The following is a 26,242-nucleotide window of genomic DNA, read 5'->3' as shown; positions in this document are numbered from 1 at the left end:
GGGATCCAGTGGTGGATGAGAAGGAGTATGTATAGTAAATGTGATCTAAGCCATGTCCTATATTGTCCTCGGATTCTACTATTACAAGAACCATACCGTCTGGCTTTAGATATTTAGCTGAGCTTTCATTCTGGAGGGAACGCACAGACTATAGAATATCAATATGTATTAAATAAGAAAGATATAAGCAGGAAGATGAAGGCTGAGTTGGAGACTTTGCATAAGTTAAAATGGAGATGTCTCAGAGATATGGAGCCTGTCTGTGTAATCTAATGCCGGACGACAGGTATCTACGTCGGGGCAGTCAATAGGACCGAAACGCCTTAATGAAGAAGGAAAGGATCTTCACCGACTCCAAGTCTGGACAATATTAAACTATGCCGAGAATATTCAAAGAATTCTACGCCAAAGTAAACCAATATCTCAATAATGTTATGAAGGGGAGTACTCGGGGAACTTGAGATATGAAGGTCTACAATACAAAGACACTTTTGTTATCTACACTTCAATGCTCAACTTTTTACACTTTCGAAAAGTTCTGCTGAATCCGTCTTGGTCTCCCAAGACAGACTATCAATTTGGGCTGTGCAATTCATTTCATTACATTCGTGAAATTACTTTTAGGCCTGCCACAGACTCTGATATATTCCATGCAAGCTTTGTCCTCCTGCAAACTATGAGGTTCTTCTCTGTAGTTAGTAGATGGGTGGTAAGACAAGAAAATATATATAAATATATGTCTGACTCTTATTCCCTGTAAACCAATAGAGGGCGCTCACTGGAATGTGCAAGCCTGTCTTCCCTGATGTAATTAGGAAGACAGAATCTCAGTGAAATAGCCCAATAAAGGCTGCTCCCTTTAACATCATGCTCGACCTTCCAAGAGGCTTTTATTTTGCAATAATGCTGGGATTATTACCAGGTATAATCTCTCAACTGAGGACGGCGGTTTCGATGTTATTGCATCTCGTCAGCCCGGTGTAGAGAAGACTAACCTGGTAGAGGTGAGAGGCTTAGACAGGGTTAGGGGGATATCGTCACTCTTTGGGGAGAGACCACCATATAGGTGTGTGGAGACTTATTAAGCCTTTAGCACTCCACTTTGCAAGGGACCATGGGAATATGCAAATCTGTCTACCAGGTTAGTCTTCTCTACACCGGGCTGACGAGATGCAATAACATCGAAACGGCTGTCCTCGGTTGAGAGACTATACCTGGTAATAATCCCAGCATCATTGCAAAACAAAGGCCTCTTGGAAGGTCGAGCATGATGTTAAAGGGAGCAAACCTTCATTGGGTTATATGACTGAGATTCTGTCTTCCTAATTACATCAGGGAAGACAGTCTTGCACATTCCTTTGAGCGCCCTCTATTGGTTTGCAACACTGAGGCACCTGACTTCCTAATTACATCATGGAAGACAGATTTGCATATTCTTCCCATGGTCCCTTGCAAAGTGGAGTGCTAAAGGCTTAATAAGTCTCCACACACCTAAATGGTGGTCTCTCCCCAAGGAGTGACGATATCCCCCTAACACTTATTCCCTGTGTCAGCTTACTTTTTTGAGATTAATTTTTTACATAAAAACATGAAAATTGAGATTAAAATTAAGAATCGCCAAATAAACTTGAAAAAAAATTGAGATTTTTATTTTATTTTCGCCAAAATTGCCCAGCCCCATGATCATCTCACACAGATATCAGATTACATGTGCCCATAGAAGTCTATAGAGAGAGCGAAGGGAAGAAGATTTAAGTGAGAGAAGCAGAGACATACAATAAAGATGGTGCTGCAGCTAAAAGTAAGTTTTATATCTTACCCCAAGTGCTTTAATCATAGAATTACTGCTCAGTACTGCTCTACAATGTGCTGTATGTGTCCTGTAACATGTGGAGAGCAAAAGCTATTGTTTTCTTGATAATCGGAGACTTGTGAGAAATAGTCTCCATCTACCAGCTCAGGGAAAACGGAGAATTACAGATATGGAGATTGCAGAGGGGAAAACGGCTAAAAATGCTATTTACAAGTCTATAGTATAGTGCTACACCATATGGCAGATTATCCTGAAAAGTCATCCATAAGTTTAGGATCATTCCATATATAACTTCAACTCCTTACATTTACTATCTACACATAATTGGGGTTGAGCGATCGGGAAAGATTGGATCCCAATCAGCGATCGAGAAAATTTCACGATCAGCTGGAAAATGATCGGAAATCGGATTTTAAAATCGATCCTTAAATCTCAAGATCAGCTCAACCCTACACATAATAGATCTGGTAACTTCATGGTCCATGACCTCCAAGATTAAAAAGAACGTGGCTGAATCAGTTCTATAAGGGCCCATTCACACGGGCACAGAGGGGACGGATTATGCCGCGTAATCCACGTCATAATCTGCCCCCTCACAATGGAAGTCTATGGAGATCACTTGCAATCTTTTTTCCACTAGTGGCATGTTGCTGCTAGCGGAAAAAAGAAGCGGGCTGCCCTTTCAGGCGGATTCTGTGGCTCGTAGACCCTCGGCAGCAACCTCCGGAGTCGGCCCATTAATTTCCGGAGTGGAACCCGCGACTGCGACAGTCGTGCCAGGCGGGTTTTGACCCGAGAGTGACGCAGCTTCTCGTGCCACTCTCTGTGCCAAAATCCACCCCACGTGTAAACTTAGCCTAAGGGCAAGTTCATATGGGGGTGGGGGAAAGGAATTCCTCTTCATTTTCCACCTCCAGTATTTTCACCCGTGACCAGATGTTGATGCAGGGTATCGGCATTGCGTTGCGGTTTTCCATTGCCGATTAGGCCCAGATGAATGGGCCTAATCAATAGGGAGTCTCGAGCCACGGAGTCCACAGTGGAACCCACAAGAAGATCGTGTAGGACACTTTTTTTCCCCCGCATCCTGCTGCGATCTCTGTCTCCCATTGAAAACTATGGGAATCTGTCCTCAAATCTATGGCAAATTTCACCATGTAAATATACCCTTATAAGCCAAAGTACAGATCCATCTAACCAATGAGAAGGAACAAGAATAAACCTGAGCCTAGTGGTTTAATGGCTCTGCCCATTGTATAGTGGTTATCTTTGGGTACGGCAGCCATGAAGCGGATCGTGGGGGTGCCATGCGTCAGAACCCCACTGACTGGATACGGATCTATCCTGAGGATGACGCCAAAGGATGGACAACCCCTTTAATGGAGCATGGTTAAAATGCAGTGGATACTAGCGGACCTTTAGATGTCCCCAAGAGGCCACCTAAAAGATGCCCACTTGCTCTTAGCAAGCCTACACATCCATGGCTCTCACAAGACTCTCAAGCAAAATCAATGCAATGAGAAAATCTAAATGAATGACACTCCATAAAATCCAATGCCCCTCTATAAGGAGGCAGCATCAATATTAAAGAGACTGTGACTGGCACGATCACAAGAAGCGAAGACAAATGGGTTTTCTGCACAATAATGAAATATTTATTTGGCTATTCATAATACTTTCCCCATAGTAATTGCATTGTTGTATTAGTCTAGAATAAGCCTCAAAACAGAAGATACAAAGTATTCAGCAAATCAATTATTGCATATATGTATAGTTCAATTGTAGCAGCAACATAAAATGGTCAATAACACCAAAATAGATCGACATTGTTCATACCGTTGAGGTATTTAGTCATCTTGCGTTATCCATTAAGGGTGTGGCGCGGAATCCGTCTGGCATCAGATCACCGACGTGATGTATTATGACCGAGGATTGTAACAATCTGGACATAGAAGTGGTTTAGGATACAACAGTTCATTCACAAGGCATGACAAGACAGGATGATCATTCAGGACTGTGGTGGAGCTCGAAAGAGCAGGAGATACAATCCCACCACCCTCGAAAGAGCAGGAGACACAATCCCTCCACCCTCGAAAGAGCAGGAGACACAATCCCACCACCCTCGAAAGAGCAGGAGACACAATCCCACCACCCTCGAAAGAGCAGGAGACACAATCCCACCACCCTCGAAAGAGCAGGAGACACAATCCCACCACCCTCGAAAGAGCTGAGGAGACACAATCCCACCACCCTCGAAAGAGCTGAGGAGACACAATCCCACCACCCTCGAAAGATCTGGAGATACAATCCCACCACCCTCGAAAGAGCAGGAGACACAATCCCACCACCCTCGAAAGAGCAGGAGACACAATCCCACCACCCTCGAAAGAGCAGGAGACACAATCCCACCACCCTCGAAAGAGCAGGAGACACAATCCCACCACCCTCGAAAGAGCAGGAGATACAATCCCACCACCCTCGAAAGAGAAGGAGACACAATCCCACCACCCTCGAAAGAGCAGGAGACACAATCCCACCACCCTCGAAAGAGCCGGAGACACAATCCCACCACCCTGGAAAGAGCAGGAGATACAATCCCACCACCCTCGAAAGAGCAGGAGACAGAATCCCACCACCCTTTGTCACATATATTGGCCAAACATTGCAGATATTTGCTCAAGCCCAATGACCCCCCCCCCATTCCCTTCCCAAATCTACAGTTCCATTCTGAACCATAGTTTACATTGAGCTAACCAGAAATTGATCTTATCCTCCTTATGATACACCATACTATACAGATTCAAGGACAACTTCATGGACTTTCAACTTGGGTTATATATACTAGATGTCATCCTTCTAAGTAATTCAGAGCTCCCGAAATACCTCGTAGGCGGTTATACTGCTTTCTGGGAGAATGGGATACTGACAAACCCTATGTGTTGACAATGAGAACTTGGGGTTAACAGGATGGAAACGTATGGCTAGGTTTAGTTAGTAAGAGGGACATCTCTGTACACTAAAATAGTCCCTAGAACAGTGGTCTCCATGGTGTGGCTCACCATCTGTTGGGAGAACATGGAAAACCACCAATGTCCTGGGACATTGGTTGCCAGTCACTACATTCTTATCCACCTTATCAAAGACATTACATTAGGGTATCGAATGTCTCAATGTGAAGGGCGAGTCTCCGCACTATGGCTAATCCCCATCTAGAAATACTCACATCTATCTAGTTTTGTATTGTACTGTGTGGGGCGACGTTGAGTTGGATGGAATTGGATACGAATGGGCAGAAAATCTTGAGTATTGGTTCTCCTTATGGAGAGTCAGCTGGTGCAAAGCAATGCATCCTGGGAAAGAGTATGCAAAGCTCTTCTCCAGGAGGAAGAAAACACTCCCCAATGCCACCACCTCAAATTGACTTCTACACTAAGGTAGCCATCTATAGGTGGCATCTTGGGAGACATTTTTCTTCAGCAAATTTGCAAACAAGTTGCATCAAGAAGATTGAACTGAAGAAGAGTCACAATCTAGTGGACAAATCCAAGTATGGCGACACGTAAAAGGTTAACAAACACCAGGGTTTGCAAAGACACAGCGCCACCCCTATCCATAGGCTGTGTTTGGTACTGCAGCTCACCAATATTAGACACAGTCGAGGAACAAGAGAGGCCCAGGTATTGAAATACTTAAAGATCAGAGTTCCGCAGTAGATTTGGGTATCATCTGATCTGACATGGACTAGACCACAAAAACAAAAATATTCTATAAAGACAAACACTACTAAAGGCATGTTCTAGGACTAACCAGAAGCGGTTTATTGTACGTTGTCACTGACATATACATAAAATACGTAAATCCATCGAAACGTTCCGGAAAACAGTTTTTATTAACAAGACATACGATGTGACAATCTCCGGAACTTCTGATATTTGACATCTCATCAGAAACTAAAGCCACATGTGAAGGTTTGAACCTCTCCTGTCCTCACTAGGATCATTGAAACGCTCATATTCCTGAAATACTCTGTCCTACCAGGTACCAGTAGTCTGAGACCTTCTACCTACTCCATGTTCCTTCAAAAAACACCCCATGACCTGTCCTCCTAACACGAATCCACAAGTTCATCTCTTACCTTTCCATAGCCCAACTCCCTTCATAAATGGGTGACAGCCATGGTCGGTCAGAGGCATTAAATTCACAAAAAATGTAATTTCTATAAAATTATACAATATTATAATTCTGTAATAGAATTAATCATTTTATTTTGAAGCCAGAGTTGGAGATGGTCACTTTTTCTGACGGTCCATAACTGGCCCCGATTCCGACGACGACTATGGATCCCTCTAGGGAAGGATGAACTTTATATGGTATCAATTCCTATTTCCTGGTCTTGGCGGGGCCTTAACCTTGGTAACTTGACTAGAAAATATGGGCAACTATTTTGAAGATCATCAATTTTTTACAATGGATGGTGATGGCTAACCACCAACCAACATCTGCTGAAAAGATGATCGGCCATCTTGGATCTTCTTGGTTGAACGTTAGATGAACGTAAGCATGGTGGAGTCGATAGATTACAGGCGGCAGGTACATGGCCTCTCAAGTGCTTCGTTAATTGTGGGATTGACTCTCACATTGGGCCAACCATGTGGAAGAAGCTTAAGTAAAAAAAAAAAAAAAGGTGTTCTTGGAAGGTTTTGTGTTTTCTTGGGTTTAGGTCAGGGCTTAAAAGTGCCACGTGAATGGGAAAGGAACACAGCTAGTAGTGCCATGTCTGAATACCAGTTTTTAAGTTCATCATGTGGTGGGACTGTCATGGCTAAGGGAGGCAAAAACCCTTACAACCTTATTGGGTTTCGACCCTGTAGACAGTATAGTGGTGTGCCAAAACAGTACCGTGAACCCAATCTCTGTGGTCATGCATGCGCACCACTACCCCATACTGGGAAACCTTTTGGCCACGTTCTAGGGGTCAGACTAATGGGATACAGTACTAACGTCATTACCGCCATGCCTTCCTAAAGCAAGACTGTGCAGCCAATAGGCCAAACAACAACTTTTTGATTTTTCCACAAGCGGACAGAGGCAGTAAAGATCCTCTAATTCATGAAATAAGCCAGTGATTAATTCCTATGAAAGTAAATATGGATCGAACTAGGCATCTAATTATTATACAAACATCGAGGCCACCCAAAAATGGCCCCGGCTCCAACTCCACAGCCCTATTTAGTGTGCCGGGAACTCAAAGGCATCAGATGACCTTGGTGCTAAAAGCAACTAAGGCAAAACGATTACATAAAAATCACCCCAAGCAGGGTACTTCCTTATACGCCAGTAGGCCAAATGGACAGGGGATGTCGAGACAACCCCTTGAGGTCCAATTATATCGTAAGTTCTACGTACTCCATGTATCTCCAAGTAACATGGTGTAGGATGCAGAGGGTTAAACATTTATTACCCAGATGATGGGTTCTGTTGCATACATCGAGTCTGAATATTTCATGAACACGTCTTGCTGAGTAGCCGTAAGTAGCTAGACAGACGTGGTCTTGAAGGAAACACGAAAGATTTAATCATTTCCAGCAAGTTTTCTTCTTCCAAAGCCCTTAATAAGAGCAGGTTGAATAATTCATCGGTGCTGTCTCAATGTAAATGCACCGTGAAGTACAGTAAATACATGTAGTGCCATCAAATGGAAAGGTCTTACCACATCATTGTAGGTCCATTACAAGAAACCCAACTCATCGGGTCCAAAAAATCTCCATTATTAAGCAAATAAAAGAATCGTATACTACACAGGACAAGTGGTGGCATCTCCCCACTCTTTGTGGTAGAAGACAATTGACCTCTGCTTACACAACCAAGACACCACCATAACATCAAGACTAAGATAATCCTTTAATAGTCAATCTATCAACCAAGGATTCTGTACATAACCAAGTATATGCTCTTCTGACACTCGAAAAGTAGACATTGCTCCTTCACCAAATCTACTTTATAGCTCAGCAATACTGGTGGCCGAAGAAGACAAGGTTGGAGACATGTTGAGTTGGTGGCATCTTCACCTAGCTTTGGCTACTGAGCATGTAACATTAGACAATCACTTGAGATAGATTTTGATCCCCCAATATCCATACACGCTTGTCCTGGCCAAGCTTGCATGTTCTCTGAGTAGACACCTCTAGTGGAAGCTTGGCTACCTTGAGAACAAAAGAAATCCAAGGCCTGTCCCTTCTTTCTTTCGAAATTTGCCCTCAGAGAGATTGTGGACACACCAATGCACATCGCAAAGTTTCAAAGTCCCCAAAATTGGAGAGTCTGGCCTGGTCATTGTTTATGTCATGGGTATGGCCACATCTATGGCATCTTTAATGCAGACGAATGTGTCGAACATCTACGTCAGTGGTAATTTCCCCAAAAGGTGGTGTCCCCTTGACCATCGGGTGCAGTCTACTCTTGATTTCAACCCTCCAAACAGATTTTAGTCAACTTTGAAGAGAACTGTAAGTTGAATCTTCATTGAGGGACATGGGAATGGCCTCAAATACTTCAGAGAGAGAACTAGACGTATATACAGTAGAAGACGTTGCTTCGGTACAGAGGTCTTCTCATTCTCAGCCATGAGTCACTATCGAGCTGATCTGTCTCCATTTTATGCCCGTAATTCATTAAACCTGACAGATTCCAATAACATTCACATTACAATACAGCAGATTCCAGGTAGACGTACTACGTGATTCTACACGAGAACTACCAAGAAATTGTAGAGATTAAGCCTCGAATGGTTTAGACCTGGAACATTCTAATATTTCCTGATAAAAAGGAAAAACTATACCTTTTGGGAATCCTGTAATATTTTACACCTGCTTTATTATCTGTGTAATAACCTCAACAAGAGGTGACGTCTTAAAGAGCAATTCCAGTCAAATATTACAAATATTAATTACAGTCTTGTCCACAGGGAGCAGTGTTTTACTAGTTATATTGTGGTCTATAGGGGGCAGTATTATAGTAGTTATATTCTTGTACATAGGAGCAGTATTATAGTAGTTATATTCTTGTACATAGGAGCGGTATTATAGTAGTTATATTCTTGTATGTAGGAGCAGTATTATAGCAGTTTTATTCTTTTCCATAGGGGCCAATTATATAACAGTTATATCCTTGTACATAGGAGTAGTATTATAGCAGTTATATTCTTGTATGTAGGAGCAGTATTATAGTAGTAATATTCTTGTATGTAGGAGCAGTATTATAGCAGTTTTATTCTTTTCCATAGGGACCAATGATATAATAGTTATATCCTTGTACATAGGAGCCAGTATTATAGTAGTTATATTCTTGTACATAGGAGTAGTATTATAGTAGTTATATTCTTGTACATAGGGGGCAGTATTATAGTAGTTATATTCTTGTACATAGGAGCAGTATTATAGTAGTTATATTCTTGTACATAGGAGCAGTATTATAGTAGTTATATTCTTGTACATAGGGGGCAGTATTATAGTAGTTTTATTCTTGTACATAGGAGCAGTATTATAGTAGTTATATTCTTGTACATAGGTGTAGTATTATAGTAGTTATATTCTTGTATGTAGGAGCAGTATTATAGCAGTTTTATTCTTTTCCATAGGGGCCAATTATATAACAGTTATATCCTTGTACATAGGAGTAGTATTATAGTAGTTATATTCTTGTACATAGGGGCAGTATTATAGTAGTTATATTCTAGTACATAGGGGGTAGTATTATAGTAGTTATATTCTTGTATGTAGGAGCAGTATTATAGTAGTTATATTCTTGTACGTAGGAGCAGTATTATAGCAGTTTTATTCTTTTCCATAGGGGCCAATGATATAATAGTTATATCCTTGTACATGAGAGCAGTATTATAGTAGTTATACTCTTTTCCAAAGGGAGAAGTATTATAGCAGTTATATTCTTGCCCATAAGGAAGATTGTAGTTTGTCCATAGATGTGTTATAATAGCTATATTTTGCCCATACAGAATATAATTATGGTACTGGAATAACAAATTCTAGCCTGGTTGTCTGGTCAATGGGTGCACGGCCTCAACCACCACATTTAACTGTGCACAGAGCTGTTGTCAATTCCCTTCCACCAACCCTCTGGCAGCTGTAAGTGCAGTATTTGGCAGGGTTTAACAAGAAGCACAGAAAGCAGCTCATGGCAGGGATCAGACAATGACATGGACGGGTTCCTTCTTAGGACGACATTTCTAATTTTTTTATTCATTAAAATGGTTTGACTGGAATTGCTCTTAAACCCTACTGTAGACTCTCCAGGACACAAGGCCTCTGAGCCCGCTTATCCTACTCTATAACCCGGGAGTGCGCACCCACTCAACCCTAAAGTCCACCGTCACCACCTATGGTGCTCAGAAATTAGAGGTTTGCTGCTGATCTCGAAACCTCAGTAAAAATAAGCGCAATGGGAGGTACGGTCTAGCTACATGTGTTCTGCATCAGCCACTTCTCACAGGCAAGCACGAAAACGAGATAAAATATTGGAGTCTTACACGTCTCCTTAAAAGTAAAAATCACATTCCATGCACCGACACACTAGCGCTATTACTTAAAACATGAATGCACGGGCCAAGAATGCAAGACGTTCATCCTGATGCGCTTTGATGGGAGACTTGGGACGTCAAGCCAAATTTCCTTGTACTCCCTCTGACTGCAGGATGAGCAGAGAACAGGAAACTACCCTGCCTTTCCCCTCTCGTCTTTGGAATTCAACATTTAATAAGCACCAGGAATGATTTACTAAGTCGAGGGTCTATAGAGAAAGTAAATAAGGAAATGGCCGAACAGTGACATCATTTCCTCCAATGACCTCCAGGAAGTGAAACTCTGACCTGCTATTCTTCAGTGCCGATACACCAGCAGCCACCTACTCCACGTGACGAGCTAGAAAGAAGGTTCTTCTAGGTCGGAGAACAGACTAAAAACAATCAAGAGACCTCTACACAACACACATGTAATGGACCTCTCCAGGCAACAATTGTTCCTCATACGAGTAACAAAACTGATCTGGACTTTCACGCACCTTGGCCAACAACGAAGTTACGTCCAATTCCACAAGCGTCAAGTTCTTGCATACAGACAGAGAGTCTATAGAATGTAAGGATCTGTCACGTTGAGAATTTTTGGCCTGTTGTCAGTCATACACTGGTTATTTTGCTTGGTTCTGCATGGTCCTACAGTATATGGAACTTTTACTATTGACAAGTCGCACCATAGAACAACCGATTGATGGCAACCACTATGAAGACCACTTGAGTCATCCATTCCTTCCAATCAGAAGACTAGGGAAGGGAGCTTGATCAGCCAAGGCAGAAGAGTCTAACTTACACATATAAAGTATGGTTAGATCTTCTTTCATGACCAAAGTATGACTGTCCATGCATGGTCACCATTATACTAGAACTGATGCCTGACAACCACTTGGTGAGATCCTGGATGAGTTTTTTTTTACTCCCTTTCCCTCACATATGGAGCTCTACCAGCGTATATGGAGTAACTGTCTAGGGTTCATAGATAGTTTAGAAGTTTTGCTAAAAATCATGGTGGCCTCAAGTTTCAAGACCAAGAATACCATCTAAGCATGGTGAGATTTGCTTCTAATGCTACTGGCCAAAAGTACTGTACCCCAACCAACATTGCTAAGGACAATTTGGTGGCCTAACATGGGCTGTCACTTCCATTGCCTCACACAAACTATAGGAAATCAAGCTCTAGTAGCCCTAATGGAGGACCACCCAATTGAAGAGATTTTACTTCTGTTGAAAAGAACGAGGTCTTGAGTTTCGAGACCAAAAAAAGGCAATCTTCAGACATAACTCAATCCATGTAGAGGTGTCAATGCCCTTTTAGGCTTACGTTAGCTGGTGTGGAATATATTCATCCAGGTATGGGATGACTATTCGATATTTACAAGCCTACCTATATAAAACCATGTAGAAACCACAGGGGGACTGGGACGAACATTCAGTATAAGCCCCAAGAGACAAGATTGCTGCTCCTCTTTGTGTTGGGATTCCCATAGGGTTGAGGGCGCTAAAAGTATCACAAAAGTGATCCAAAACTAGCCATGCAATGGGCGAACCCAACAAATACCACAGGCAACAAGTCCTCGGATTTGGACTACTTTGACCAGCCTTTCGTGAAGGCAAATCAGATAAGAATCCAGTAGTTAAAACCTTGGAACAAAAATTGTAAACCTCTTCCCTGAAGAAGCCCTCCAATGTAGTGTCATGAGGTCTACTGATGCTCATCTTCCCCCAAACCATGTTTCTTTTGGATCATCGTTTCCCATTGGGACCACAAGAGTACAGATACAAGGTCACATGCTGTAGGCCAAATATAGAATAGCTTGCGGCCCTCTTGTATTTTTGGTTTGTGTGATGTTTGTACAGCTTATTAACTACAGTATGCTACATAGGATATTGCATTACGATCTTGTATGGTGGAACCATCACTGGACACCAAGGTCCATTTTTAAGCTGTAAACTTTTCATTGGAACACCCATCTAGCGACAAAGTGCTCTCACGTGTAAGCGACCTACTGGTCACATCTCACCCTTCTTTTGCTACCCAACAAGCTGACGTAACGCCAGCACTTCATTATTTTACAATCATAGTTCTGGAACCCGTCCAGGATGGGATTTTAGGTTCCTATTTTAGGTTAAAACCTCTTGACTCCGCCCATTCATCTGACATCATCAACTAGGCGGATCTATTCACTAAAACTTCTGTGATGTCATCGAGGGGGGCAGAGCCGACATTTCAAATATTCTCATAAAACCTACTATTTTTAAGGAATTCATGTTTAATAAAAGCAATATCATAAATAGGATGAAAAAGCTTCCACATGGCGGTGTAAAAAGAAAAAAAGGCCCAAATTAACTTAAAAAGCAAATGGCTGGAAAAACATCGCAAAATGGACAGAACCGCTCTGGATCCTAAGAGTGGTCACTGTGGAACATATAGGTATTAGTATTATGGAACAGCGCCCCTAGTGTCAGGAATATCATAGCACGTAAAAAGTTACCTATGGAAAATACAGTCTTAATAATCAAAATAGGCTCTAAATAAATAAAAATAAAGGTATCTGTGTCCGTTTAAAGGGGCGGTTTTCCTTCAGAGGACTTCATGAGACAATTGGATGCAATGTAGACAATATAGCCGTGCAGTGTCACAGTGCTACAAGGTCATATGAGCATAATGCCATGAACGGCAGGGTACAGGATGACTATGTTGTGTGACGGTGGCGTTCATAGCAACATATCGAACTGCACATTATATGCAGCGTAGCTGAAACATAGTGTATGTATCCCTATCAAAATGTCCGCATGTACACGCGTTTCGGGTCCTTCAACCAGGATCATGCATCCAAAGTCATCATCTACCACTGTCTGTGCACCACCACCCCGCAAAGGAGCAAATGCTATCAAAACATGGCTGAAAAGCACAGAAAAGAGCCACGAGCATAAATAAACGCACCGTACGGAGTAAAGATACAGGAGGACAAATAAAAGCTTGCAGATATGGATGCGCATATCCCTCTTACATGCTCTTCTATGTCGACATGTCTTGGGTTGACCATGACGAATGTTGCGTTGCAAGACTTAACCCTTCAGGTGCAAAAAAAAAGTTACATTTACTACATATTGCACTGCAATATAGACTCCCTCCTGGTCCCTGGTTACACTACTGAATAAGTGGGTTGGTTAGTATTTACCCCCTTACCCCTCCAATAGGCAAAAGCGACTCCGTCACTAGGAAGGAATTAAATACAATGACGGTCGGAGAATTTTTAAATAGTTAAAAAAAAAAAAAAAAAAAAAATGGAAACAATACCAGAGAGTGCAAATGAAAAGTCAACCCGTGCAGTGTCCTAATACATAACCAAAGCGTGGCTCTGAACACACGACTCCCCCCAAGCTCCACACGTTGACAAAGAGGAGGTCAATAATCAATGTCAGCCCTGACCATGCCCTCTTTGTTCTCCTGAGACATCTGCCCAGTCCCACCTCCTGCCAGTTGGCCCGTAAAAGACCTCAATATGCTGTGTAAACAATAGCAGCCAGTCGGCCTCGCACAATACACGTCTCGATGTCTTAGTGCGTGCGTTGCGGCTCATACAATATGCTAATGAGACGGCGGAGGGGGGGTGTCATTCTGGAGCAGGGTACTGGACTGAAAAAGAAGGCAGCATCTCCCCCACCCCCTTGGCTGAATGAGTTCTTAAGCATGCTGTTTGATTTATTAACACGTGTTGTTCCTTCATTATCTTCATAGAAAGGTTGGCGAGTCCAGTTGGTACATCCTGGTTTACGTCAGGGTGGCGAGGCTTCCCCCCTACCCTAGGAATTGTGTCCTGTTGGCTGTTGCCCCCTCTTTTCCCCCACGTGTCAACCTGTAAGTTTTTGGATAGTCTTGTTGTAGTACTGGGTGATGCTGGGAGTCAGGGGGTTCCAGCTGTTGGCATGCAGCTCGATGACCTCTAGCAAGAGAGACCTGGTCAACATAGACTCGGTGGGACACAGCATCTTGTCCCGCGCGGCGGCCAGCAGCTCCGTCATCATCTCAGGCAGCTGTTCCTCCAGCAGACGTCCAGTGCTGTGCAGCTGTCAACAGAGCAGAGGTTACAAGTCGCATGTTAAATGGCCACCGTCTCAGACGCCCGTGTCTCCGGCTCAGCTGGTGCGTAAATGCGAGACACAGACTGACTGGGGAGATGACTTGGGTGACAGACTAACATAGATAATTGCCCTGTGTGTTAGTAAGAGGTCAAGCCAGTGACAGAGTCCCAACCACAGGTGGACGGGGCCGTCGCAGACTATCACATATCCTACAGCGACAAGACCCTGATGTCACTCAGCAGTCAATGCACGACTTCATGAATACCCTCAATGTGGTGCCATGACTGTCGGCTACTTTATCATTGAATTCAGTAGTCTCCAGCGATAGGACAATGCACATGCAACGACCTGGGGTAATAGACGGATACTGAACGTCATTATAGTCTATGGAGGAATCCTGCACCAACAGATAGTAAAAGTGCACCAAAAGTGGATGAAGTATACAAAATAATTCCCAAATACTCACCTCCATGGAACAACACAGAACAGCGTCCTCCTTCACATCGTAAGACTGTAACAGCTGTGGGGAGAAAGAAAAGAACCGGTCAATACTTATTTCACATTTAAAGGGGATGTCAAGCTGCACCCTCCATAGCTATGCCCCTGTTAGCATGGTGTGGGAAAGATGGCTACCATGTTTTTCCAATCCTGTAAAATTGCGAGGGACATAACCAAAACATTCTCAAATTGGGCGGTCTGCTGTATGGACTCTCTAGCGGAATACAAAGGCATTGATAAAAGTATGAAAACGGGTTCACACTATGTGATAAGTAGAGGTGACTGGTGTACGTGCTCTCAAGATCAAGACGACACCCCGAGCCGGTGCCAGAAAGAAAGCAAAATGGAAAACTCTGTCTGGCTCAAGTGGAAAGTGAAGAATAAAATAAAGGGTCTTCCTAAAAGAGTGAGCAATGTGGTGCCGAGGCCACGGCATCCAGGATCTGTGCTCCAAACTGTGCCTAACAATGGTGCCGACGGTAAGGAGACACTGCTCAAGCACCTGACTTATTTAGATGGATGGTAGTATGAAAGAGATCTGTGGAGGCCTGACCCCATGTACAGACAATGCCCCGGGCTGAGGTTACACGAACGTCAGACTGATATGAAAGCTATCTGTGCTGAGAGACACTGGGGATGAGCAAAGAGCAACCACTGGACACATACATGTACCACTAACACCACGCATAGAAAATGGGTTCAACTCCACCTATTCTTATCAGATACCATGTATAGTCTATTTACACTAAAAGCTCAAGTAACTTTATAAATACATACTCCAGAGCAGAATTACATTACTTATCCTGTATTATACTCCAGAGCTGCACTCACTATTCTGCTGGTACAGTCACTGTGTACATACATTACATTACTTACCCTGTACTGATCCTGAGTTACATCCTGTATTATACTCCAGAGCTGCACTCACTATTCTGCTGGTACAGTCACTGTGTACATACATTACATTACTTATCCTGTACTGATCCTGAGTTACATCCTGTATTATACTCCAGAGCTGCATTCACTATTCTGCTGGTGCAGTCACTGTGTACATACATTACATTACTTATCCTGTACTGATCCTGAGTTACATCCTGTATTATACTCCAGAGCTGCACTCACTATTCTGCTGGTACAGTCACTGTGTACATACATTACTTATCCTGTACTGATCCTGAGTTACATCCTGTACTATACTCCAGAGCTGCACTCACTATTCTGCTGGTACAGTCACTATGTACATACATTACATTACTTATCCTGTACTGATCCTGAGTTACATCCTGTATTATACTCCAGAGCTGCGCTCACTATTCTGCTGGTACAGTCACTGTGTACATACATTACATTACTTATCCTGTACTGATCCTGAGTTACATCCTGTATTATACTCCAGAGCTGCACTCACTATTCTGCTGGTACAGTCACTGTGTACATACATTACATTACTTATCCTGAGTTACATCCTGTATTATACTCCAGAGCTGCGCTCACTATTCTGCTGGTACAGTCACTGTGTACATACATTACATTACTTATCCTGTACTGATCCTGAGTTACATCCTGTATTATACTCCAGAGCTGTGCTCACTATTCTTCTGGTACAGTCACTGTGTACATACATTACATTACTTATCCTGTACTGATCCTGAGTTACATCCTGTATTATACTCCAGAGCTGCGCTCACTATTCTGCTGGTGCAGTCACTGTGTACATACATTACATTACTTATCCTGTACTTATCCTGAGTTACATCCTGTATTATACTCCAGAGCTGCACTCACTATTCTGCTGGTACAGTCACTGTGTACATACATTACATTACTTATCCTGTACTGATCCTGAGTTACATCCTGTATTATACTCCAGAGCTGCACTCACTATTCTGCTGGTACAGTCACTGTGTACATACATTACATTACTTATCCTGAGTTACATCCTGTATTATACTCCAGAGCTGCACTCACTATTCTGCTGGTACAGTCACTGTGTATATACATTACATTACTTATCCTGTACTGATCCTGAGTTACATCCTGTATTATACTCCAGAGCTGCGCTCACTATTCTGCTGGTACAGTCACTGTGTACATACATTACTTATCCTGTACTGATCCTGAGTTACATCCTGTATTATACTCCAGAGCTGCACTCACTATTCTGCTGGTACAGTCACTGTGTACATACATTACATTACTTATCCTGAGTTACATCCTGTATTATACTCCAGAGCTGCGCTCACTATTCTGCTGGTACAGTCACTGTGTACATACATTACTTATCCTGTACTGATCCTGAGTTACATCCTGTATTATACTCCAGAGCTGCGCTCACTATTCTGCTGGTGCAGTCACTGTGTACATACATTACATTACTTATCCTGTACTTATCCTGAGTTACATCCTGTATTATACTCCAGAGCTGCACTCACTATTCTGCTGGTACAGTCACTGTGTACATACATTACATTACTTATCCTGTACTGATCCTGAGTTACATCCTGTATTATACTCCAGAGCTGCACTCACTATTCTGCTGGTACAGTCACTGTGTACATACATTACATTACTTATCCTGTACTGATCCTGAGTTACATCCTGTATTATACCCCAGAGCTGCGCTCACTATTCTGCTGGTGCAGTCACTGTGTACATACATTACATTACTTATCCTGTACTGATCCTGAGTTACATCCTGTATTATACTCCAGAGCTGCGCTCACTATTCTGCTGGTACAGTCACTGTGTATATACATTACATTACTTATCCTGTACTGATCCTGAGTTACATCCTGTATTATACTCCAGAGCTGCGCTCACTATTCTGCTGGTACAGTCACTGTGTACATACATTACATTACTTATCCTGTACCTATCCTGAGTTACATCCTGTATTATACTGCTTGCCCTGGAAATTTACAGTCTGGGAGTGTTGATCACACCAGGCCCTGTATAGTATGTACACTTAACACCCCTCCTGCATTATAGGCTCTTTATTCGGCAATACTTGGTAACCATATTGCTGTCTGTTCTAATAACAGGAATCAGAATTGTGAATGCAGCTCCTGGTTCATTATAGTACAGTGCTCTGCCTTGAGATCATCTCTGTGCCAACATGAGTAGAATAGATTTGAAAAAGGAACGTTTCATTCAATTAATGTAAGCAGACGTTACAAATAATACAGGACTCTACCTCCAATACACAACAAATACAGTTACATTTTCTGAATTTAGGAAATCCCTTTAAGCCGCTCCTCTATAAGGATTTCAGGGGGCGGCAGTAAATCACTTTATATACGCCGCTTGCCTCGGCGGGCGTTGAGCACATGACGCTGTAAACATTTATGGTAGATTACATGTTTAATCACTTTTCCAAATGTATTCCTGAAAGTCTGACAAACGCTTAGCACTTGGGACCCCTCCAAGACCGGCCTGATGTCTCCTGAGGAAGGAGCACAGCGAGTGACTGATCTGTGCCAGGTCCCTGAGGACACCTCTGTACCAAGTATAATCTCTGCAAGCAGACTTACCCCGGGGCTACGTCTATTTAAAGGTACATTACCTTCCCAAGTCTATCTAGCTCTGAAGGGTCAGTAGGATACACACAATAGTGGAGAATCTGACTTGTCCTGGTCACACTGGAGTGGTGGTGCGGGACACTGAGGGTGTCCACTCACACTGGAGGAAACTTGGACAAATTTTCTGAAAACCAGTATGGTGCCTAATATGTTTATTCTCATTTTCTGGATTTTTTATACTTTGTTTTTAATACTTTTTAAATCTTAAAATTTTTAATTTTTTGAACTTGATCGCCTATACAATATACTGCAATACTAATGTATTGCAGTATATTGTGAAATCCATTGACTTCTATTACTTTCTGTCTAGAACCTAGTTATGACAGTACTGGGAGCTTTCAACAGGATATGACAACTGATTGTCGCCCCCTGATGATGGGCTGAGGGGATGCATTCCAGACAAATATGGAGGCGCCATATTTAGATGCCTTAGTCATGATGACCAAGGCATCTAATAGGTTAACAGAATGCAACAATCGCGGCTGTAAAGCCCCATGCATACAATTTATTGTGCCGTACTAGGGGGGCGTCTGATGTTCGGTTGATTATAGAACAGGTTCGATCCTGCTCCGTGACATTGGGACACAAGGGATTGGAACCCCCATAGAAATGAATACAACAAGGAAGGCACTAGGATGTCATACAAGTGAATTCCGTTAAATAATTGCCCCCTACTCTGCCTGCACACTCATGATGACATATACAAGGGGGTACCCAAAAGTTTCCAAAAAAGTTGTTTTTGAAGCGTGTATTTATTTTTTTGTACAAAATTCCTTCAATCTCCTTCAAAGTCCTCACCTTTAGCGGCAATACACTTGTCAAATCTCGTCTGCCATTGTTCGAAACATTTTTTAAACTCATCTACTTTGAGGTGTGAAAGTGCCTCCGTCGTTTTCCTCTCCACCTCCTCCATGTTGGCGAAATGCTTCTCCTTGAGGTTCCTCTTCATTCGTGGGAATAAAAAAAAAGTCACTGGGAGCCATATCGGGTGAATAGAATGGGTGGGGCAAGACAGCCATGCCGTATCTTGCCATGAAAGTGGTCACCGAGATGGTGGTGTGGGCTGGGGCATTGTCGTGGTGGAAAAACTAATCACCAGACTGCCACATTTCGGGCCTTTTTCGCTGCAGACTGTTGAGCAACCTCTTGAGAACCCCAAAGTAGAAAACCTGGTTGACAGTCTGACCTGTTGGAATGAATTCCGAGTGCACAATCTTTTTGCATTGAAAAAACAAATGATCATTGTCTTCACATTGGACTTCACTTGATGAGCCTTTTTGGCGCGGGGTGAGGATGGCGTCTTCCAGTGGCTTGATTGTTGTTTGGTTTGTAGGTCGTAAGCATAGCACCAAGACTCATCTCCCGTAATAATTTTAGAAAAAAATTCTGGGTCAGTTTCGGCATGTTCTTTCATGGCACGGCATGTTTCGATGCAACACTCATTCTGTTGATCAGTCAAGAGCCGAGGCACAAACCTTGCAGCGACCCGTAACATGCCCAAATCCTCCGATAAAAGGCGCTGAATTGAGCTCCAACTCACTCCAGACAACTCGAGTTCCTCAATGGTTCGTCGTTGATCTTCACGCACGAGCTTGTTGATTTTTTGGACACTTTCGTCCGTTCGGGAAGTTGACGGACGTCCAGAACTCGGTTGATCATCAATTGACATTTCACCATTTTTAAAGCGGGTGAACCACGAGTAAATTTGAGCTTGACACACAGCGTCATCCTTGTAAGCGGTCTTCAACATTTGAACGGTTTCTGATGTTTTTTTCCCACGCAGAAAGCAAAACTTCACAGCCGCGCGCTGCTCATAAAACTTCTCCATGAGGAAAAACGACGGCTGGACAAAACAGCTCTTGCAAGAAAATTCACTACGGGTAGACGAAACCTTCCGCATCAACGCCGCTTGGCACACTGACTGAGAAGGCGAGGTTGAACAAATAACTAGCTGCAGAATCGCGTACTACGAAAACTGCGTGTGCAGCAGCCTCATTCTGGAAGCTTTTGGGTCCCCCCTCGTATACACAGTCCAGTCATATTAATGTGACCACCGCCTACTTCTGACATCAACGTTAAATAACCAATGGCAGAAGGCACGTGTCATCGGCCATCTGGGTGCACTCATCATTGTGGAAGGCACGATGGATCAACACAAGTATGCATCTCTCCTTGCGGACCATGTTCACCCCTACATGCGAATTGTTTTTCCTCAGGATGATGGCATCTACCAGCAGGACAATGTGACGTGCCATAAAGCTCACAGTGTACGTGTGTGAATTGAGGAGCACCAGGATGAGTTTACCGTACTCCCTTGGCCAGCAAATTCCCTGGACTTGAACCCAATTGAGAACCTGTGGGACCACCTCGATCGGGTTGATCGCGCCATGGATGCTCAACCGCAGCTGGCCACGGCACTGGAGTCGGCATGGCTCAACATCCCAGTGACCATCATCACAACATCCCCTCTCTTCCTGCACGTCTCACAGCGGTCCGCTCTGCCAAAGGTGGTTATTCTGGATTTTGACAGGTGGTCACATTAATATGACTGGACTGTGTAGTTGTCACCTGCCACTAATACGGCCAGGACTTGTTGGGTATTGAGAAGATCCACTCGTGAGTCTTCTCCATTCCACCTTAGCTACACCATGATGTAACAATGAGTCACATGTCATTAAGGGGTTAAATAATCCCTTAAAAAGGGGTGTTCCAATTCAGACATTTATGGCATATCAATGTGATAGATGTCTGACAGATTCTGGTCTCACCACTATGATCAGCACCTCTAGAACACAGGCCAAGAGGTGGTCAACCATGAGCGGCTCTCTACTCCACTGGAGATCTGAAAATGGCCAAACATGCATCGGGAGACATGGCTAAACCTCAGCTGTGACAGAGTGGGGGTGGGTCCCCATTCTTGAGATCAGTGGGACCTGCACTATTGGAAATTTATGGCCTAAATGGTGCATTGCCTTGAAGCAGGCCAATATTTGATGCTACTTGATGGGTGTCTAGAAGGGATTTCACACAAAGGAGCGGGTGAAGGAGCATGCAGTGGGCCAATTCAATAGACAGATCAGTGGTCATTACCTCCCTAAGGCAGGTATAGATAGGACACACAAGGACCCGGAAAGGCTCGCCCGAATTACTCCTCATCGTCCCAAAAACTTCACATAGGAAGGTGATAAAACCCAACCAGCTCTCCACATCTGACTTGTGCAGTTCCTCTCGCACGGAGAAATCTTTCTGTAAAACAAAAAAGTCAAAACAAGTTAACCACGAGAATCGGGGCCACGAGACAACGAAAGAGGAAGCACAATGTGAAATCAAACGGCAACCGAACAGGAACCTGACAGATGAGGGCTTCAGTACAGAGGGGTAAAAGAGGAAACCAGTAAACCTCAGGGGTGGCCATCTTAATCTATTACAATAGAACGACAGTTTGTCTTGTTTCTGCCGAAACGTATTGCTTCACTGCTCGTGATGGCAAAATACATAACCGCCGAAAATAACGGGTTCCTCAATTTCTAAATCACTATAAGTAAGATGTAATACAGCGGGATACTAAGAAGGTTTTAGAAAGGTGCTCCATCTCGAGGTGGCCATACACCTTACGTGGATGAACCCTTCCATCCGCTCTAGGGGGGACTGGCGGATAACCTGTATAGGGTTGTCCTGATGGTCCCCTTTTGGCACATGTGGAAGGAGCAAAGGGTCTACATGTTCTCACAGGACCTAAGATGCCACCAGAGGAAACCTATTTCACATGTACATGCCTGGACGGGTCAGAAGGAATAGCTGTTGGTGAAATGAGTCAACCACATTAGGTGACTATTGGCTCAACCTTTCAAAAGCTTCCCCCCCACCCATTAAGTACACAAGCAACACATGGGTAAAAGGTGTGTCCCAACCACCATAAACATGGAGGCCTGGTTCTAAATGTAGACAGTAGAGTAACCCCAGAGCTAGACCCATCTGGTTGTGGATTATTGACCCTGAGAACAACAAATCAAGGGCCTGATCCTTCTCTTCTACCAACATCTGCTAAGTTAGGAGCAACAGGAGGACGCCATATACGTTAGATAGTTGGAGGGTCCCTGTCAAAAATCAGTGAGTTTGGCCTACATTAATCTAATGTGTGTGGCCACCATAAGAGGAACTAAAGCAAAATGAGGCAGGGGTGGGCGTAAAACAAACCAAACAAAATCAAACCCACCTTTCGGTGGTGCTCCATTGTACAGTCCCTGGAAGTATAGAGGGTCACATGGACATTGAGACCAATCTCTGGCGTCAGAGGTCATTGGACAGGAAAAAGTGACATCACACACGTGTCACCAGTTCCTTAACAGGGACCAATAAGCCACAGTGGTCATGTGACACTCTCCACTTCTGGCCTGGTGAGTTCTGGCACAGGAAGAAAAGGGACCAGGATTCAGCAATCAAGCACCAGACTAGAAGCAGTGGCCATTTTTTTTGTCTTCTACACCCACACCAGGAGCCACTGAGTTTGCCCTACTTCCTGGACAACCCCTTTAATGCTAGGTTCATATGTGAATTCTGATTTCCAATCGGCAGGTCTGCTGGCGGGCCCCTGAACGGAAACCTAGTCCGCTTCAAAAAGCGGTTACCTGCGGACCCCATAGACTATAATGGAGTCCACCAGGTTTACACCCAAAATGGGCAAAAAACATAGGGACAAAAGGGCCGATTGCAGCGCTTTTCTCCACCATTTTTAAAGCAGGTTTGGAGATGGAAACCCCGAATGCAGTTCAAGCACTGGGGTGAACCCAGTCGTATGGGCACCTTAGAGTAGAGTCACAACATGTGTGGCCAAGTATGGCGAGACGTCCTCGACTACTGAAAACCTGTCTCTCAGGATGTTATTTCTTTAAACAAATAAGTCACACAAAAAGCATTTGCTTATCTCAGTGGTATTCTTAAGTCTTCCTTCTACCGTCTCCTGACACAACAGGAACATCACATTATCTGATCATTTCACTCAAATCAGAGAAGTTGCCGAAAATAAATACAAAAAGATCTTCGAGATGCCTTATCAAAGCTTGCGGAGACAAAAAAAAAAAAGACTATCTTCTATTGAGAGCTGCCATAACACACAGGATTTATAACCACAAATGATCCTCAGACGTCTTCAAGAAAGTCCCTAAGTGGCCAAATCATTATCAGAAATGGCAGCGAGCCATCAACCTAACGCCTGACTGTAGAAGAATTTGCGATGTTAAGCCGTTCCTAAACATCAAGATAAGATTTTATTATGAGATAATATTTTAACCGTCTGATATCATATTTCTTAGAAAATCCGTGTGACTGACAACTTGGTAGAATAATGGCGAATAAAAAAATGTGATTCAACTCATATTACAGTTTGTATATGATCATAATCTGTATAGAAAGTTGAGTCACTTTGTAAATACATTACATTACTTATCCTGTATTGATCCTGAGTTACATCCTGTCTTATACTCCAGAGCTGCGCTCACTATTCTGCTGGTACAGTCACTGTGTACATACATTACATTACTTACCCTGTACTGATCCTGAGTTACATCCTGTATTATACTCCAGAGCTGCGCTCACTATTCTGCTGGTACAGTCACTGTGTACATACATTACATTACTTATCCTGTACTGATCCTGAGTTACATCGTGTATTATACTCCAGAGCTGCACTCACTATTCTGCTGGTGCAGTCACTGTGTACATACATTACATTACTTATCCTGTACTGATCCTGAGTTACATCCTGTATTATACTCCAGAGCTGCACTCACTATTCTGCTGGTACAGTCACTGTGTACATACATTACTTATCCTGTACTGATCCTGAGTTACATCCTGTATTATACTCCAGAGCTGCACTCACTATTCTGCTGGTACAGTCACTGTGTACATACGTTACTTATCCTGTACTGATCCTGAGTTACATCGTGTATTATACTCCAGAGCTGCGCTCACTATTCTGCTGGTGCAGTCACTGTGTGCATACATTACATTACTTATCCTGTACTGATCCTGAGTTACATCCTGTATTATACTCCAGAGCTGCACTCACTATTCTGCTGGTGCAGTCACTGTGTACATACATTACATTACTTATCCTGTACTGATCCTGAGTTACATCCTGTATTATACTCCAGAGCTGCACTCACTATTCTTCTGGTACAGTCACTGTGTACGTACATTACATTACTTGTCCTGTACTGATCCTGAGTTACAGTCTCTATTGTATGAACAGAGCCTTATTCCCATGCTTGTACCTCTGAGGGATATATTATAAATGGACTAAATACATAAAAACAATGTATTAAATGACTATTCTATTCACAGACTTTCCTCCAGTGCGTCGCTTCCTCACACCCTGGGTTACCTTGTGGATTTGGTTTGCACACATGTGGAGGACAAGACAGAAGCGTGTGCGGGGAGATGTTGAGCATATGTCAGACAGAAGCTCTGGAGTAATTATCAGCTTTTCAACAAGTCGTTGGGACAGATTTATAACCCAACAATTTGGTCAGCCAGCTGAGAGCCTGCGTATAGAGATGCCGGAGCTCCCACCAGAGCAGCCGCCGAGCTCTGAGATCTGCCATGAATACAGTACAGATTAAATACTTGGAATATTTCAGGTTTCTGATTTTTGAGCAAATCGAGACTAAAGAAACCTAAGACATTTTCAGTGGAAGATTCACTAGGATGAAATCTTCTGCAGAAAGCTGACCCCCTTTGTAACGTGATCAAAGAATAGTTATGGTAGAACAGCGACTATGTACACCAGAGTAATGTACGGAACTGGAACATGCCCGCAGCGTACCCCATACAGCAGGAGCGTAACTACCGCGGTAGCAGCTGCCACAGGGCCCGGGACATTAGGGGTGCGGCGACAGTCGCTACCGCTGGGTTTTTTTTCTCTTAATAGGCGGTTACCGGAGTTACTCCAGGCGGTAACGGGCCCTATTTACTTACCGATCCTGGCAGGGGCCAGGATCAATAAGTGACGCCACAGGCCCCACAAACACTATTATAATACTAGGGGGTCGTTTCAGACCCCTGAGTATAATGATTGGAGGCCCAGGAGAGGTAAAAGAACATAAAAAACATTGTTACTTACACCTCCGGGTTCCAGACAGGCTTCGGGCCTACTTCTGTGACGTCCCTGACGTCACATGACCGGGGTCTGAGTCCTGGGTTATGTGACGTCTCAAACATCATTGAAGATGGCCGACACCACTGAGGAGTGCAGCGGAGCCAGGGATAGGTAAAAAAGTGTTTGTTTTTTTATGTTGGTATCCCCTCTCGGTCTCCGATTATTATACTCTGGGGTCTGAAAAGACCCCAGAGTATAATAATTGTTCATGGGTGTTCACAATGGGGCATGATACTGTGTGCAGGGGCCACTATGGGACATAATACTGTGTACAGATGCCACTATGGGACATAATACTGTGCGCAGGGGCCACTATGGGACATAATACTGTGCGCAGGGGCCACTATGGGACATAATACTGTGCGCAGGGGCTACTATGGGACATAATACTGTGTGCAGGGGCCCTATGGGGCATAATACTGTGCGCAGGGGCCACATGGGGCATAATACTGTGCGCAGGGGCCACTATGGGGGATAATACTGTGTGCAGGGGCCACTATGGGGGATAATACTGTGTGCAGGGG

At 43.5% G+C, this 26,242-nt stretch overlaps 1 protein-coding gene across 1 annotated transcript in view; it reads right to left on the bottom strand.

Moving 5' to 3' along the window:
* Positions 1 to 4,479: 4,479 nt before the first annotated feature.
* Positions 4,480 to 26,242, bottom strand: part of CTIF (cap binding complex dependent translation initiation factor) — a 145,485-nt gene continuing 123,722 nt past the window's right edge. Inside the window, exons 11-13 of the mRNA XM_075269003.1 lie at positions 21,650 to 21,805; positions 14,950 to 15,003; positions 4,480 to 14,468 (exon numbers count right to left, since the gene is read on the bottom strand). Of these exons, the coding sequence (XP_075125104.1) occupies positions 14,253 to 14,468; positions 14,950 to 15,003; positions 21,650 to 21,805 (426 nt within the window). The 3' untranslated portion in view covers positions 4,480 to 14,252. The remainder of the gene's footprint in view (positions 14,469 to 14,949; positions 15,004 to 21,649; positions 21,806 to 26,242) is intronic.

This window comes from Leptodactylus fuscus, chromosome 1 (genome assembly GCF_031893055.1).
Source record: "Leptodactylus fuscus isolate aLepFus1 chromosome 1, aLepFus1.hap2, whole genome shotgun sequence".
NCBI lineage: Eukaryota > Metazoa > Chordata > Amphibia > Anura > Leptodactylidae > Leptodactylus > Leptodactylus fuscus.
This window is presented reverse-complemented; position numbering and strand designations above follow the sequence as displayed.